Source organism: Pristiophorus japonicus, chromosome 3 (assembly GCF_044704955.1).
Source record: "Pristiophorus japonicus isolate sPriJap1 chromosome 3, sPriJap1.hap1, whole genome shotgun sequence".
In the NCBI taxonomy this organism is placed as follows: Eukaryota; Metazoa; Chordata; class Chondrichthyes; family Pristiophoridae; genus Pristiophorus; species Pristiophorus japonicus.
In genome coordinates this window covers 60,045,827-60,063,829 of record NC_091979.1, presented here as the reverse complement: position 1 = coordinate 60,063,829, position 18,003 = coordinate 60,045,827, and the positions used below count along the sequence as shown (strand labels likewise).

Sequence of the window (18,003 nt, the reverse complement as noted above, 5' to 3'; positions counted from 1 at the left end):
AAATTAATTCTCAGAATGTCACAGGTAGGGCATTTATTGGCTATCCCTAAGTTGACCTGACAAGGTGATGATGGTCCTTCTTCTTGAACTGTTGGTAACAGTTTGCTAGGCTATTTCAGAGGGCAGTTAAGAGTTAATCACATTAGTGTGGGCTGGAGTCAGACCAGGTAAAGTCAGAAGAATTTTTTCCCTTCAGTACATATATGAACCAATGTGGTTTGTACCACAATCCAACAGCATCATGGTCACTTTTACTGATACCAGCTTTTTATTTCCAGATTTTTAAAAACTGAATTCAAATTCTCAATCTGTCCTCCCGTTAGTCCATGCTAATGAATTCCTTCTCCAGTAACATACTGCACTATCAAACTCCTGCACCATATATGTAATAAATGAGCATCATACACCCTATGGATTTCTCATTTTGCTGATTGAGTATTATAGTCAAAGTGCAAGTAACTAATTATCAGTGAAGTATATGCAATGAGAACAATATTCAATCATTTCAGATATGTACTTACTCTCGACAATTACTCTTCTGCCTGTCCAGTCATCATTGATCAGCTGGATATTTCCAAAATGAACATCACTCATAAATATCCGATTGGTTCCCCTTGTACTGCGCCGGTAATCAAAAGCCAAGGCAATCACATTTTTGAAGAATTCCGGTTTTTCATATGGTCTTATTGGAGGATTCAAGTTAGTTTCATCTGTAAGATGGATGCTCTTCAATATTGTTCTTTCCGAATACACCAAGTATCCATCATAATCATGACAGCTGACTGCATCCTCAGCAAGAACACTGTACGAACATGCACAAGTTTTCTGACCCTTTCCACGGTACAAACAGAGTTGCTGGCATCCACCATTGTTTGCACAGATATTGGTACCTGCCATGATATAGGATTGCATTGTTAGGTCATCAATATTAGCTGATTCATTTTGACTGATACAATAAATGTAGCAGGAAAAAAAATTGTTTTAAATCTAGCACTTTGGATCTTCCAAGGACTTCGTATTGTCTGATGCATACAAAAGTTCAATAGATTTGATTTCATACTTGCACATTTACTTTACATTCCCCGAAGTAATGGGAAACATCATGAATTACTTATAAATTGGACTGGGTTTTGCAGTGTGTTTGAGGTACTTGCTTTTAAACATTTCTGCCATGTACTTAATCTCAATAAGTTGGTGGATGCTGACCCAGTGTTCCCGCTCTGAGCAATAGTTTTGAACTTCCGACAGACTTTCTCACTTAGCTTGCTGGATCTCAACAAAAATAAATTTAGCACCCTGACATACGGTATGTAAAGTATACATAAGTTAAGATGTTCAAAAGATGTGATAAGGCACAATATAAATACAAGTTTTTAATTCTTTCTAAGCAGTAATCATTCTATTTTCTTTAGGATTTTGTTTTTGGAATCCAAAATTTAGGTATGATGCAAAATCTAAGGATGCATTCTTAAAGACCAGGACATGAATCTCCCTTAATATAAATTTAAGAGGGAGAAACATATGTTTCCACCTTTACAGTTCACGTAATCATCACCTGGATTTATCAATTTATGCAAATGTACATGACTGGTTTTAACCCCAAGTGGGTTTTGGGCAGGTGGGGACAAGACAAGTGTGAAATGATCTCACTGGCTCGGGGTATTTTAATACCTAGGCCTTATTTAAATATTGCCAGAACATGCAGGAAGAGGGCGCAGACAGAGCAGTTACCAGCAGGGATAGATCAGGTGGTTCTTGCCTGCCCATCATCTTGCAGGTAAGTGCCGAGGAAGATGTTTTGGGAGGATCTTGTGCAAGGGAAAGGGGGAGAAGTCTGGAGCGAGGGTGACTGCGACTCTCCTTGTGAGGCTCAGAAGAGCTCCTTCGGTCCCCTCAAAAGAAAGTTTTACAGTTACCTTAGAGGTCCTGTTCACTCTGCAAACCAGTTGCAGGCCTCCTTCAGTCTGTGATGAAGCCATGCCGACTTCCCCACTCAGGCCCTAGTTAAAATGGAATCAGGGTCCTATTGACCTAATGGGGCCTCAACTTGAATAAAACCATGAGGCTTTTGGCAGGCACATGATCCGCCTGCAGAAAATTGGAAATGGTGGGAAAGGATCGACCTACAAGCGGGTAAGTAATCTGCTAGTTTTTAACTGCCTACATGCTCAGTATCTGATGAACTTATGGGTTAAAATTGACCCTACTCTACCACTTCTTGGTTCTAGTTTTGCAGCCATTACCTCTGTGGTAGACCTCCCAAAGCCTACAGGAGCAGTTACATCTCAGCACTCTTTTCCGATGCATTGCCCTATCAAAGGGCAGGCTTTTATGTGGGGTGCACTGGGCATAGGCTATTGACCTGAACCCACTTGTACTTGGGTGCACTATGTCTGACAAGCGCTCATATGCAGAGAAGGAAGAAAATAAATCAGCCTTATGAAATCCATCATGTTGGAACATCTGAGTGTTAGCCTGCATCCTACTAATGCACTATTGCAAATGTTTTGTACCACTGAGCTGCCCAGACTTGCACTGATGTTAAGAATAATCGTAATTGTAATTACTGTTTTTCATTAAGATATGTGTTTGTACAATAGCTCTACATTCACACAGTCATTTAAATTACATCCCATTAATTCCACATTTCTCTTTGGTGGATGCTGCTGTACTTTGTCCTCTCATAATCACCTTGGATCTCCAGCTGGGATTGTCTGACAATAGGCCACAGCTCAGATTACAATAGTAAACCATTAATCAATTTTAGTAAGTCAACCTCCTTTAACCATGCTAGCAGTTAATTATTTTTTTTCAAAAGAAAACAACTGTGTGCTAAACTCAACTATGCAGCCTGATTGAGACATAATAAAACTTACTTCACAGACTGCGTAAATTGAAGTGTCAGCCACATAAAGACTGAGACATTTGAAAACAGAAAAGATTGAACAATTGATTTAACTACATTGGAACATTAGAAGAAAATAATATTATTATCTGACACAATCCCTTAAAGAATGCCATCGAGTTAATCCAACATAGCATACTTTTTCATCCAAATACATTTTTGAAACAACTTTACAAAATTCACGAAAAGTGAAAGTGACTATTAATTTGTTTGGAGAGTTCAGTGCAGTGCTGAATGTAATGCGTCTCGAATACAAAACGATAAAAAAAAGATAGACCTTTTTCTCTGGCTCGGTTAAAAACCTTCACACCCTTCAGGTTTACTCCAAGATGTGTTCTCATGGTCACAGCATCTGCAGCATTGTTCTTGTATCCTCTTTTGATGGATCCGTTGGCATGTGCTCTGTCAAAAGTTAAACCATTAATTAACAGAATAGTTTAATTAAAGTGACGATTTACCACAAAATAGAGGTGCAAGACCAACTCCTGTGTTAGACACTTCTGTGGCTCAAATTCTAATATTAGAAATGGTTCACCTCAGGAAATGATATCCATTCAGGATTCTCATTGTGACCTTGCTAGGAAAGGGCTAATCCTACATGGATAGAAAAGCTGGCACTGCAAGAACATTTTGAATCCTAAACACTTATGGGAAAATAAATTACCTGTCAGACCAAAAGATGTAAACCCCAAAGACTGCAACTGAAAACATATCCATGTTGTTGCCTGACAGCACAATCTCTCGGTTTTCTCCAGTTTCAAGGTCAACTCTTTCTATCTTGTCTGTGCGGGCATCACACCAGTACAATTTACTTTCCTGAGGGTCAATCGCATAGCAAACATTAGCAGACTTTTATTGAGTGGTCTGAGCATCTTATTTAAAAAAATAATATAGAGCTCAAGGAAGGAACAACTTGTTAAAATATAATTGAAGGGAAATGGTGTTGACGTTCTCTGGAACGAATTTGGTGGCAAACCTCATAGTCGATTGATATCCCATTTGGCCATGCAATGTTGGAGCTCACGAGGACAATTTGTTCTGATCCATCCAACTGTGCTCTCCCAATGCAAGGCTTCTGTCCCCATTCTGTCCAGAACATGAACCTATGTTAAAAGATAAATACATTGCTAAGAATAAAACATGTATGTTATCAGAAAATTCCCAATTTATTCTTTATAAGACTATGGACCATTGCCTTTATGATCTAAAAAGCCATGTATTATACACAAATATATCTAATTCCAGATGTAATACCAGCTCATTACTTGCCACATACCATAGCGACAGTGCACTGCTGTGATTATATTTTTAATATCTTTCTGGGGCCAAGGGCCTAGTGGGGAATGCAAATTATATTTTTAATAATAAAGAACTTTTAAATACAATGATTTGCATTACTGACGACCAGCATGCAATTGTAACACTGTAAAGTAAAGCCTTTGAAGCCATACTCACTGTATATTATCACAATACAGAAAGTGGCTTGAACTAACCTATATTTTGAGTCGATAGTTAAGATGCATCAACTGAGACATATTTTAAGAGGGTACTTAAGTCAATTGACCAGACACAGAGCTTAACTCTCTAGCGTATTGTTTCAAAAATAGATTTAATTTTAAATAACATTTGATTGTATCAAACTTACAATTCAAGTATTTTTATTTTTAGAATTGCAGACTGACATTATTTAAACAGCCAAAAGCTCTTTACAGGAAAACTGTCTAGACTATAGAAAACACTATAGGAAAGCTTTCTATCATGGATGAAACAAAATCCCAGCAGAAAACCCGAAAGGCACAAATCAATACATTGAGCCAGATGTCTACTATTTGCCAATCAGTTCAAAGAGAAATATGCTCGGGAATGATTATATTCTGTTCTGACTAAAATCTATTGCATCTTGCTCTTTTTCACAAAAAAACCTTTTAGTGGCAAGCTAAATTTAACCATAATTTAAAAAACAACACACGCACAGAATAAGGAAGGTAGGAGCTTTTAAAACCCTGCCTATATATATATATATAATATCCTGGATTATCTGGTAATAACTTACATTTAATTAAAAAAGACCTTGCAATACATTAAGAAGTCCAGGAGATGGTGCTCATTTAGCAGCGGTTCCTGGACAGGGCACAGAGGTGCTCTGCGCAGTTTGAATTTTTCTTGCCAATAGTGTGATTAACCCTCTCCCAGCTCATGATATTCCAGTAGGAGTTATATTGCTTCTGTAGTACATGACAAGCTCAACACTGTATTGCACGGCAGCGGAAAGAGCGCGTGGCAAACCAGTCCCTCCCACCGCTTCCCTCAATGGCTATCTGACCCACCTATGACAGAGACTGTGGTTCTCGTATTGGAGAACCCTAACCCTAACCCTAACCTAAGAACTCATTTTAAGAGTGGAAGCAAGTCTTCCTTGATTCTGAGGGACTGCCAATGATGATGATGAAATTCAGCAAGAGAACCCCAATCTGATCTTCTCGACTGGAAAAAAAGTCTGTAGCTGAGATGCATATGATGTCATTTTCAGTTGAAATGGTTATCCAACAGCGACTCTGTATGCCTTGACTAATTAACTGTAGGCTGTATCCCTTAAATATTCAGTATATCGGCAAGTCTAAACTGTTGCTTAATATTAATTTGGAGGGAAACAATATGCTGGAGGAATTACTTTCAATTTGAAATCTTCTCCTTGATAGAGAAAGGACAATATGGTCTGCTTCCTTTATGCAAGATTTTATGTGGATTTGGACCAGGCAGCTATATTCAAGTTGCTGGCTCCCAATATATTGTTACTACCAGAATTTACTGCTGGAAGTGATAGCAGCCACTGAATACATCCAGCCAAATATATTTAAATAGTAAAGTCCTGATGTAGTAACATTTTTAGTCAGCCATTCCAGTTTTAATGATTACTGCTATCGTAATGCGGAAGGCAATGAATATTAGCGTGATTCCTGGTATGCAAAAATAGTGAGTTGGTCACACCACAGGTAAAGGTTACAAAGGCAGATAGGGGATGGGTGACCATCAGGCAGAGCAGGAGTAGGAAGGTAGTGCAGGGGTTCCCTGCGGTCATCTCCCTCCAAAACAGATATACCACTTTGAATACTGTTGGGGGAGATAGCTCATCAGGGGAAGGCAGCAGCAGCCAAGTTCATGTCACCATTGGTGGCTCTGCTGCACAGGAGGACAGGAAAAAGAGTGGGAGAGCTATAGTGGTAGGGAATTCTATTGTAAGGGGAATAGATAGGCATTTCTGTGGCCGCAATCGAGACTCCAGGATGCAAGGGTGAAGGATGTTTCGAAGCGGCTGCAGGGCATCCTGGAGGGGAAGGGTGAACAGCCAGTTGTCGTGGTGCATATAGGTACCAATGATATAGGTAAAAAACGGGATGAGGTCCTACAAGCTAAATTTAGGGAGCCAGGAGTTAAATTAAAAAGTAGGACCTCAAGGGTAATAGGATTGCTACCAGTGCCACGTGCTAGTCAGAGTAGAAATAGCAGGATAATTAAGATGAATACGTGGCTTGAGGAGTGGTGCAAGTGGGAGGGATTCAAATTCCTGGGACATTGGAACCGGTTCTGGGACCAGTGCACCTGGACAGGACTGGAACCGATGTCCTCGGGGGAGTGTTTGCTAGTGCTGTCGGGGAGGGTTTAAACTAATATGGCAGGGGGATGGGAATCTATGCAGGGAGACAGAGGGAAGTAAAATGGGGGCAGAAGCAAAAGGTTGAGAGGAGATAAGGAAAAGTGGAGGGCAGAGAAATCAAAGGCAACAATCAAAAATGGCCAATTACAACATAATTCTAAAAAGACAAAGAGTGTTAAAAAACAAGTCTGAAGGCTCTGTGTCTCAATTCGAGGAGTATTCGTAATAAGGTGGATGAATTAACTGCGTAGACAGCTGTTAACAGATATGATGTAATTGGGATTACGGAGACATGGCTCCAGTGTGACCAAGGCTGGGGACTCAACATCCAGGGCTATTCAATATTCAGGAAGGATAGATAGAAAGGAAAAAGAGGTGGGGTAGCGTTGCTGGTTAAAGAGGAGATTAACGCAATAGTAAGGAAGGACATTAGCTTGGATGATGTGGAATCTGTATGGGTAGAGCTGCGGAACACCAAGGGGCAGAAAATGCAAGTGGGAGATGTGTACAGACCACCAACGAGTAGTAGTGAGGTTGGGGATGGCATCAAACAGGAAATTAGGGATATGTGCAATAAAGGCACAGCAGTTATCATGGGTGACTTTAATCTACATATAGATTGGGCTAACCAAACTGGTAACAATAAAGTGGAGGAGGATTTCCTGGAGTGTATAAGGGATAGTTTTCTAGACTAATATGTCGAGGAACCAACTAGAGAGCTGACCATCCTAGACTGGGTGTTGTGTAACGAGAGAGGATTAATTAGCAATCTTCTTTTGTGAGGCCCCTTGGGGAAGAGTGACCATAATATGGTAGAATTCTTTATTAAGATGGCGAGTGACACAGTTAATTCAGAGACTAGGGTCCTGAACTGAAAGAAATGTAACTTCGATGGTATGAGATGTGAATTGGCTAGGATCGACTGGCAAATTATACTTAAAGGGTTGACAGTGGATAGACAATGGCAGACATTTAAAGATCACATGGATGAACTGCAACAATTGTACATCCCTGTCTGGCATAAAAATAAAATGGGAAAGATGGCTCAACCGTGGCTAACAAGGGAAATTAGGGATAGTGTTAAATCCATGGAAGAGGCATATAAAGTGGCCAGAAAAAGCAGCAAACCTAAGGACTGGGAGAAATTTTGAATTCAGCAGAGGAGGACAAAGGGTTTAATTGGGAGGGGGAAAATAGAGTATGAGAGTAAGCTTGCATAAAAACTGACTGCAAAAGTTTCTATAGATATGTGAAGAGAAAAATATTAGTGAAGACAAATGTAGGTCCCTTGCAGTCAGAATCAGATTAATTTATAATGGGGAACAAAGAAATGGCAGACCAATTGAACAAATACTTTGGTTCTGGCTTCACGAAGGAAGACACAAATGACCTTCCTGATGTACGAGGGGACCGAGGGTCTAGTGAGAAGGAGGAACTGAAGGAAATCCTTTTTAGTCAGGAAATTGTGTTAGGGAAATTGATGGGATTAAAGGCCAATAAATCCCCAGGGTCTGATAGTCTGCATCTCAGAGTACTTAAGGAAGTGGCCCTAGAAATAGTGGATGCAATGGTGGTCATTTTCCAACATTCTATCGACTCTGGATCAGTTCCTATGGATTGGAGGGTAGCTAATGTAACCCCACTTTTTAAAAACGGAGGGAGAGAGAAAAGAGGAATTATAGACTGGTTAGCCTGACATCGGTAATGGGGAAAATGTTGGAATCAATTTTTAAAGATGTAATAGCAGCGCATTTGGAAAGCAGTGATGGGATCGGTCCAAGTCAGCATGGATTTATGAAAGGGAAATCATGGTTGACAAATCTTCTAGAATTTTTTGAGGATGTAACTAATAGAGTGGACAAGGGAGAACCAGTGGACGTGGTGTATTTGGACTTTCAAAAGGCTTTTGACAAGGTCCCACACAAGAGATTAGTGTGCAAAATTAAAGCACATAGTATTGGGGGTAATGTATTGACATGGATAGAGAACTGGTTGGCAGACAGGAAGCAAAGAGTAGGAATAAACGGGTTCTTTTCAGAATGGCAGGCAGTGACTAGATGGGTACCGCAAGGTTTAGCTATTTACAATATACATTAATGATTTAGGTGAAAGAATTGAATGTAATATATCCAAGTTTGCAGATGCCACTAAGCTGGCTGGCAGTGTGAGCTGTGAGGAGAATGCTAAGGAGGATGCTAAGAAGCTGCAGGGTGACATGGACAGGTTAGGTGAGTGGGCAAATGCATGGCAGATAGAGTATAATGTAGATAAATGTGAAGTTATCTACTTTGGTAGCAAGAACAGGAAGGCAGAATATTATCTGAATGGTGACTGATTAGGAAAAAGGAAGGTGCAACGAGACCTGGGTGTCATGGTACATCAGTCATTGAAAGTTGGCATGCAGGTACAGCAGGCGGTGAAGAAGGCAAATAGCATGTTGGCCTTCATAGCGAGAGGATTTGAGTAAAGGAGCAGGGAGGTCTTACTGCAGTTGTACAGAGCCTTGGTGAGGCCACACCTTGAATATTGTGTATAGTTTTGGTCTCCTAATCTGAGGAATGACATTCTTGCTATTGAGGGAGTGCAGCGAAGCTTCACCAGACTGATTCCCGGGATGGCAGGACTGACATATGAAGAAAGACTGGATCGACTAGGCTTATATTCACTGGAATTTAGAAGAATGAGAGGGGATCTCATAGAAACATATAAAATTCTGACGGGATTGGACTGGTTAGATGCAGGAAGAATGTTCCCGATGTTGGGGAAGTCCAGAACCAGGGATCACAGTCTAAGGATAAGTGGTAAGCCATTTAGGTCCGAGATAAGGAGAAACCTCTTCACTCAGAGAGTTGTGAACCTGCGTAATTCTCTACCACAGAAAGTTGTTGAGGCCAGTTCATTAGATATATTCAAAAGAGAGTTAGATATGGCCCTTACGGCTAAAGGGATCAAGGCGTATGGAGAGAAAGCAGGAATGGCGTACTGAAGTTGCATGATCAGCCATGATCATATTGAATGGTGGTGCAGGCTCGAGGGGCCGAATGGCCTACTCTTGCACCTATTTTCAATGTTTTTTTGATAGGAGGCAGAGGATTTAACATTTGTAACATTTGTAAATTTCCCTAAAGATTGTACTTCCCACCATGATATTTTTTTCAAAATTTTACCACACCTGGGCTTTCCTCTTGAGTTACCCCAGAGTTAGCCCTGCTCCACTGTTGATTGCACCCAATGTCTGCAACACCATCTTCGCCCTCAATTCTTTTATATTTGCGCATGAGACGTGAGCGTCGCTGACAAGGCCAGCGTTTATTGCCTATCCCTAATTGCCCTTGAGAAGGTGGTAGTGAACTGCCTTCTTGAACCGCGGCAGTCCGTGTTGTGAAGGTATTCCCATAGTACTGTTAGGAAGGGAGTTCCAGGATTTTGACCCAACGATAATGAAGGAATGCCAATATACTTCCAAGTCAGGATGGTGTGTAACTTGGAGGGGAATGTGCAGGCGATCGTGTTCCCAATACGGCTGCTGCCCTTGTCCTCCTAAGTGGTAGAGGTCGCGGGTTTGGGACGTGCTGCCGAAAAAGCCTTGGCAAGTTGCTGCAGGGCATCTTATAGATGGTGCACACTGCAACCACGGTGCACCAGTGATGGAGGGAGTGAATGTTGAAGGTGGTGGATGAGGTGCCAATCAAGCGGGCTGCTTTGTCCTGGATGGTGTTGAGCTTCTTGAGTGTTGTTCGAGCTGCACTTATCCAGACAAGTGGAGAGTATTCCATCACACTCCTGACTTATGCCTTGAAGATTTGGAAATGCTTTGGGGAGTCAGGAGGTGAATACTCACCGCAGAATACCCAGCCTCTGACCTACTCTTGTTGTCACAGCAGTTCTGGTCAATTGCCCCCACCCACTCTACCACTCGTCTCTGCTTTCCCCCCAACTCACATAGATGGGCTCCTCAGGGCAGGTGGTAATCCTCCATGGAACTTGCCGAAACTATGATAATGAGGCTGATCCTGGAAAATCTGCAAGGGGCAATGGAAGTGTCATGTATTCAACCAGCATTGTAACCCATGTATAATCTGACCTAAGTTGTACACTGTGAGCACAATGACCACAAGGTGGTGAACTTGTGGGAGAATTTCCTAACCTGGACCTTCAGAGATAAAAGGGGAAGCTCCAACCACTTCCATCACTTGAGTGCTAAGGAATAAAGGACAGGTCACAGACTGACCTTCTCTCAAGCATGAGCCTCGTGTGTATTAATACTGTATAGTAAGGACGTATCAATGGCGACGAGAAACTGGGATTTAAACCACGCGAGCATGGCCACTAGCAGAACAGACAAGAGGTACTGTGTTAAGGAATGGTTGGGACAGAGATTCAACATTGTTAAAGCAGCGCACAGTTCTCCAGGCAGACAAGGGCAAGCGAGCATGCCCCAACATGTAGTCGAACCCAGAGGGGGAGTTCGACAGGGACAATGGCAAGCTGACCGGCGATTCACGCCATTGCAAAGGACAATGCGGCCAGTAATGGGACCATCAACACCTGTTAATGGCGCACTCAAGGACAATCACAGGGGCAGTCAGGGACGATCGACTGGCAAGGGACCTTTTGTTTCCAACAGCAGCTCATGTTGGAGGCGTGGAGGCACACACTCAGCCGGAGTTTGCAGAGATGAGCAAAATACCTGCAGAAATTGCAGAAATGAACGCTGAGGGAAATCGCTGGAAGCTGAAGTCCAGTGAGTTCATGTGGAGCACGTATACAGTTCATACACCAGGACGCCACCGATAATAATAAAAGTGCTCCTCAATGGCATCCCAGAATCAATGGAGCTTGACACGGGAGCCAGCCAGTCCCTGATGGGTATCAAACAGTTCGAAAAGTTGTGGCTGTCCAAGGCCAGGAGGCCAAAATTATCGCCGATTGACGCACAGCTACACAAAGGAGATCTGTTTTTTCAGGACGACATCCTCATCACGGGTTATGATACTGAAGAACACCTTCACAACCTGGAGGAGGTGCTACGCAGACTGGACCGGGTATGGCTGCGACTGAAAAAGGCGAAGTGCGTCTTCCTAGCTCCAGAGGTAGAATTCCTGGGGATGAGGGGAGCAGCAGACGGGATCAGCCCTACTGCGTCCAAGACGGAAGCGATACAGAGAGCACCCAGACCCCGTAACACGACGGAGCTGCGTTCGTTCCTGGGGCTCCTGAACTATTTTGGGAACTTTCTTCCCAAAAATACGCCTACTCCAAATGGATCGAGTGTGACATTTTAAATTCAAGCACATCCTCCTCCACGGTAGAAAATCTACATGCAATGTTCGCCGCCCATGGTCTACCGGACATCTTGGTCCTTTGTGTTAGGCAGCGCCACGGTAGTCGTGACCCCAAAGATTTGGAGAACAGGTTGCCACTCTGGGTTGTCCCGGGGGACGGTCCCGCACTACTGGGGAGGAGTTGGCTTGCTGTCATGAACTGGAAATGGGGCGATGTGAATGCAATTTCCTCTGTGGAGCGAGTATCATGCTCACAGATCCTGGACAAATTTGAATCATTATTTCAACCAGGCATTGGCACTTTCATGGGGGCCAAGGTAGTGATTCACATAAATCCGGACGCCAGGCCAGTACACCACAAAGCCAGAGCGGTGCCGTATGTGAAAAGATAGAAGGCGAATTGGACCGCCTGCTGAGGGAAGGCATCATCTCGCCAGTTGAATTCAGTGACTGGGCGAGCCCGATTGTGCTGGTACTCAAGGCGGATGGGGCGGTCAGGATATGTGGTGATTACAAGGCCACCATCAATCGGGTGTCACTCCAAGACCAATACCCGCTACCGAGAGCGGAGGACCTCTTTGCGACCTCAGCTTACATGACCCAGGAGCTGGCGAGTGAGTTGAAGAAGCTGACCACCATCACGACACACAAGGGGTTGTTTGAGTACAACAGATGTCCGTTCGGGATTCGTTCAGCCGCCGCGATCTTCCAACGAAATATGGAAAGCCTCCTCAAGTCGATTCCAGGGACGGTGGTTTTTCAGGACGACATCCTCATCACGGGTTATGATACTGAAGAACACCTTCACAACCTGGAGGAGGTGCTACGCAGACTGGACCGGGTAGGACTGCGACTGAAAAAGGCGAAGTGCGTCTTCCTAGCTCCAGAGGTAGAATTCCTGGGGATGAGGGGAGCAGCAGACGGGATCAGCCCTACTGCGTCCAAGACGGAAGCGATACAGAGAGCACCCAGACCCCGTAACACGACGGAGCTGCGTTCGTTCCTGGGGCTCCTGAACTATTTTGGGAACTTTCTTCCCAAATTGAGCACGCTGGTAGAGCCACTACACGTGCTCCTACGCAAAGGTCACGAATGGGTCTGGGGGGGGACAGCCAGGAAAGGGCTTTTAATAGAGCACGCAATTTGTTATGTTCCAACAATCTGTTAATGCTATATGACTCATGTAAGAAACTTGTGTTAACGTGCGATGCGTTGTCCTATGGTGTCGGGTGTGTGTTGCAGCATGTCAATACCAAGGGTCAGTTACAGCCAGTAGCTTATGCCTCCAGAAGTCTGTCCCAGGCAGAAAGGGGCTACGAGATGGTAGAAAAGGAGGTGCTCGCATGTGTATATGCTGTAAAGAAAACGCACCAGTACCTGTTTGGCAGGAAATTTGAGCTGGAGACAGATCACAAACCCCTAACGTCCCTTTTGGCCGACAACAAGGCCATAAATGCAAAATCATCGGGCCGCATATAGAGCTGGGGACTCACGTTAGCCGCCTATGACTACACAATTCGTCACAGACCGGGCACCGAAAATTGCGCCGATGCACTCAACAGGCTACCACTAGCCACCACTGAGGGGGCTACCGAGCATGCTGCTGAGATGGTCATGGCTGTTGAAGTTTTCGGAAGCAAAGGCTCACCCATGACGGCCCGTCAGATTAAAGTCTGGACAAATAGAGACCTGCTATTGTCGCTAGTCAAGAAATGTGTCCTGAATGGGGACTGGGCAGCCGTGTACAGGGCATGCCCTGAGGAATTTAAACCATTTCGCAGGCGCAGGGATGAACTCTCGATTCAGGCCGATTGCCTACTGTGGGGAAACCGTGTAGTCATGCCCCAGATGGGCAGAGAGGTGTTCATCAGAGAACTCCACAATGAGCACCCAGGCATTGTCATGATGAAGGCAATTGCCAGGTCACACGTTTGGTGGCCAGGGATAGACGCAGATCTGGAACTTTGTGTTCGCAGGTGCAACACGTGTACCCAGCTGGGCAATGTGCCCAGGGAAGCCCCCCTTAGCCCCTGGTCCTGGCCCGCCAAGCCATGGTCACGCATCCATGTGGACGACGCAGGTCCTTTCATGGGAAAAATGTTTTTGGTTGTAGTAGACGCCTACTCCAAATGGATCGAGTGTGACATTTTAAATTCAAGCACATCCTCTGCCACGGTAGAAAATCTACATGCAATGTTCGCCGCCCATGGTCTACCGGACATCTTGGTCAGCGACAATGGCCCGTGCTTCACAAGCACTGAATTCCAGGACTTCATGGCAGGCAATGGAATTAACCCTGTTAGAGTGGCACCGTTCAAGCCGGCCTCAAACGGCCAGGCAGAACGATCAGTGCAGATAATCAAACAGGGGATGCTCAGTAATTAAGGGGGTTCCCTACAAAGGCGCTTATCACGCCTCCTGTTGGCCTACAGATCCCGACCACACTCGCTCACAGGGGTTCCACCCGCAGTTTTGCTGATGAAAAGGACGCTCAGAACCCGGTTATCCCTTATCCACCCCACCATGAAAGAAATTGTCGAGAGCAGGCACCAGTCACAATATGACTACCATGACAGGAATTCGAGGGCGTGATGTATTGATGTAAATGACCATGTTTTTGTCCTCAACTATGCTGCAGGGCCCAAATGGCTCGCAGGCACTGTGATTGCCAAAGAGGGAAACAGGATTCTGGTAGTTAAACTTACCAATGGACAAATCTGCCGCAAGCACGTGGATCAAACAAAAAGGAGGTTCAGCAACCCCATAGAAGAAGCAGAGGAAGAACACGATATAGAGTTCACTCCTCCACAGGTGACCGAACACAGGAACCAAGTGAAGGAGAGCCCAGTCACTGTGGGCAGTCCGGACAGGCCTGAGGCACCGCCAACAGCAGACACTCAGGCCAGCGCTCAACTCAGGCGCTCTACAAGGAAGCGTAAACCACCAGAGTGACTCAACCTCTGATCCCAATAAGACTTTGTGGGGGTAGGTGACGTCATGTATTCAACCAGCATTGTAACCCATGTACAATCTGACCTAAGTTGTACACTGTGAGAACAATGACCACAAGGTGGTGAATTTGTGGGAGACACTCCTAACCTGGACCTTCAAAGATAAAAGGGGAAGCTCCACCCACTTCCATCACCTGAGTGCTAAGGAATAAAGGACAGGTCATAGACTGACCTTCTCTCAAGCATGGGCCTCGTGTGCATTTACACTGTATAGTAAGGACGTATCAAGAAGGAAAGTCAAGTGGGCACCAAAGCAGAAAGACTTTTCTCCATTCTCGCTTTCATCATCATAAAAGCAAAATCATTCATTTTCAAAATAAAGACGTGGAGATTGATTTTTAACGGAGTGCAGGATGCGTGAGGGTCACCGAGGTGAGTGGCAAGCTGCGGGAGGCCTGGTGAAGTTTCAGCTCCTGAGCCTCATTTGAATATGGAGGTTCGGACCCCCATCTCGGCTGGGCAAGAATCAGTACAGGGCCAACGGCTGGCAGCAAGATTTTGGATGGCACCAAGGTAGGTTGTAAGGAGTGGGTGAGGGGTCTGGAGGGAGATCGCAGTCCGACAGGTGTGTAGAGGGGGAGAGGGATGAAGCCCGGGATAGTGGAGGCCCATGATTTTCTTGTGGGGCCTGGAGGAGCACACCTTTAAAATTAATCTGATCTGGGCATCTACTTGCTATTCTATCCACCTGTTGGCAGATTTGGCCTGGCGAGGAAACCACCAGTGCTCCCCCGAACAGACCTCAGATTAGTACTGCAGTTAGGTCCAATGATGTCGTCGGAGCCTGCTCTGCCTATTTTAAAAAGGACCTTGCCAGATTTGCCCCGTGTCTCTTTCGCTCACAATTTGAAATTACAGTCTGGCAGATTGGGAAGGGAAGCCAATAGTTAAGTCTCCTGCACCATTTTAATTGCTCCATCTGCCTGGTTTCTGCCAGGCAAGGACGAGTTACAATTCCTCTGTTTGAAATTTTCTGCATAGACAGGGAGAGAGAGAGACAGAGAGAGGAAGGAAGGGAGAAAACAATGAGATAGAGGAAAGGAAATGTTCAATGTTGCACATAAAATTTAGTATTCAAAAATTCACGATTCCTTTTTAGGAATGATTTAAATCCAGCATTAAGATTTGCTATGAAAATGTAACTCAGTCTGTGCGCAGCTGAAAATAATATTTTTCAAAAATGCGAAATGGCACCCCTGAGCCATTAAAGATTTCCATATCAATTTATTTTTAATCTTTTTAAATTGTTCAAACCATAAAAAACAGGACCGATTCTGCAGTTTTCTGACTTGTGGATCGATCCATTAAGGTATCATCTATAACTGAAGCTGACGACTCAGAAGCTTTCAGTTATGAACTTAAAAGTGACTGAATGAGAAATTGAGCATGACATTACTCAGCTGAACGGAGCAGGCAAGGATGTGGAAAATTTCAGTTGATCAAAATGGAAAAGGACACTGAATATGCACATCTTGATTTTTTTTCATAAATAAAAGCTGGTTTACCCTTTTTCTGGATGGATTGCTATTGCACGGGGCTGATCAAGCCCTTGGGATATGACCACATAGCGAAAGGAGCCATTAAATCTTGCAACTTCTATTATATTGAAGCCATGATCTGACCAGTATATATTGCCTGAGAAAGATGTAGAAGAGATAAATGTTAATGTTCCATCAAACTACAACATTAACAGGTAATTGAAAAATGGGCAGAAAATCTCCTACCAGCTATCCAATCAACTGCTATGCCTTCAACCCGTCCAAGGCCATTAGTAATAATATCATCCCTCCAGGTCTGGTCTCGTGTAGCTCTGCTAATTGTACTCCTTCCCATATCTGTCCAATAGATTGTATCATTTGCTGTAAATAAAATTTTGCAATTGAAAATTCAGAAGCTCACCAATTTTCCAGGTTGTTTCACCAATCAAATTGTAACAAGAAGTTTATATCTTCGAAGTGACCATTTTTTTTTGTTCTTCCTCTGTTTTGTACCATTTTTCTTCTCCTTTCCTGTAAGGTGTGCTTTAACAGGTCTTCTGCTGCCTAACTCAAGTGCTGTGCTTCATATATGAGCCCACATGCAAGAGTGTGAGCAATCTATTCTGATACCACAGCCAAGCCCAATTATGTCTTTATCTAAAGTATATGCACTTTCGGATGAGAGGTTAAACCGAGGTTCCGTCCGCTCTCTCAGCTAGATGTAAAATATCCCATGGCACTGTTTTGAAGAAGAGCAGGAGAGTTATCCCCGGTGCCCTGGCCAATATTTATCCCTCAATCAACATAACAAAAAAACAGATTATCTGGTCATTAACACATTGCTGTTTGTGGGAGTTTGCTGTGTGCAAATTGGCTGCCGCGTTTCCTACATTACAACAGTGGTGACACTTCAAAAGTACTTAATTGGCTGTGAAGCGCTTTAAGACGTCATGCAAGGCGCGATATAAATACAAGTCTTTCTTTTCTTTCAACAGGGCGTCACTGGACAATGATCTGGAGCAAGCATCTTGATGGAATTTTCAACTTCAACTTAAAATGGGCACAAAGTCCACAGTCGGGAGGCTTGAACCAGTTTCAGGTTTGGGCCTCATTTGAATATTATCGATGAGCTATTGGAACTAAAAGGAGGCTCCATCACTGGTTTCGGATAGAAGGAAATTGGACAGCTTCTGTATGGAGCCAGCCAGTAGGTAGGACTAATGTGGAGATAGAACAAATTGTGGGGCAGTGGATAAGAATGGGCCAGCAGTGGGCTGGAAGACACAAGATTGAGGGGGGTTGCATTGGTACCCTCACCCCCCTGGCTCCACAAAAATCTTTTTACAAAATTAGCTTTCCCTGAGCAGTTTCCAGCCATCCTTTTAAGAACCAGTGGTTTGGCCGCTTAACACACGATAAAACTGGCACTACCATGCACAGCACATGATCTGCCCATTTGTACATTAACATTGCAATTGGGGTCCTACAGCTAGCATAGAACCCTGATTTACATATCTATGCAACTTCTCGCATGTTTTGGTCGGGAGTGTTGGGTACCAATTTAAAGGCCTACTTGAAAATGGAATCAGACAGGCAAATAGGTATCCAAGGTGCCCACAAGAATTCCCTCTATCAGCTGCTGGTGCAGTCAAGAAACTGATGGGTGATA

The 18,003-nt window shown here is 44.0% G+C and overlaps 1 protein-coding gene across 1 annotated transcript in view; it reads right to left on the bottom strand.

Annotated features, from left to right (window-relative positions):
- The window catches only part of LOC139253819 (low-density lipoprotein receptor-related protein 1-like), a 2,398,725-nt gene that overhangs the window by 676,971 nt on the left and 1,703,751 nt on the right, over positions 1 to 18,003 (bottom strand). Inside the window, exons 37-42 of the mRNA XM_070873585.1 lie at positions 16,581 to 16,715; positions 16,362 to 16,491; positions 3,882 to 4,008; positions 3,570 to 3,721; positions 3,183 to 3,307; positions 522 to 890 (exon numbers count right to left, since the gene is read on the bottom strand). Of these exons, the coding sequence (XP_070729686.1) occupies positions 522 to 890; positions 3,183 to 3,307; positions 3,570 to 3,721; positions 3,882 to 4,008; positions 16,362 to 16,491; positions 16,581 to 16,715 (1,038 nt within the window). The remainder of the gene's footprint in view (positions 1 to 521; positions 891 to 3,182; positions 3,308 to 3,569; positions 3,722 to 3,881; positions 4,009 to 16,361; positions 16,492 to 16,580; positions 16,716 to 18,003) is intronic.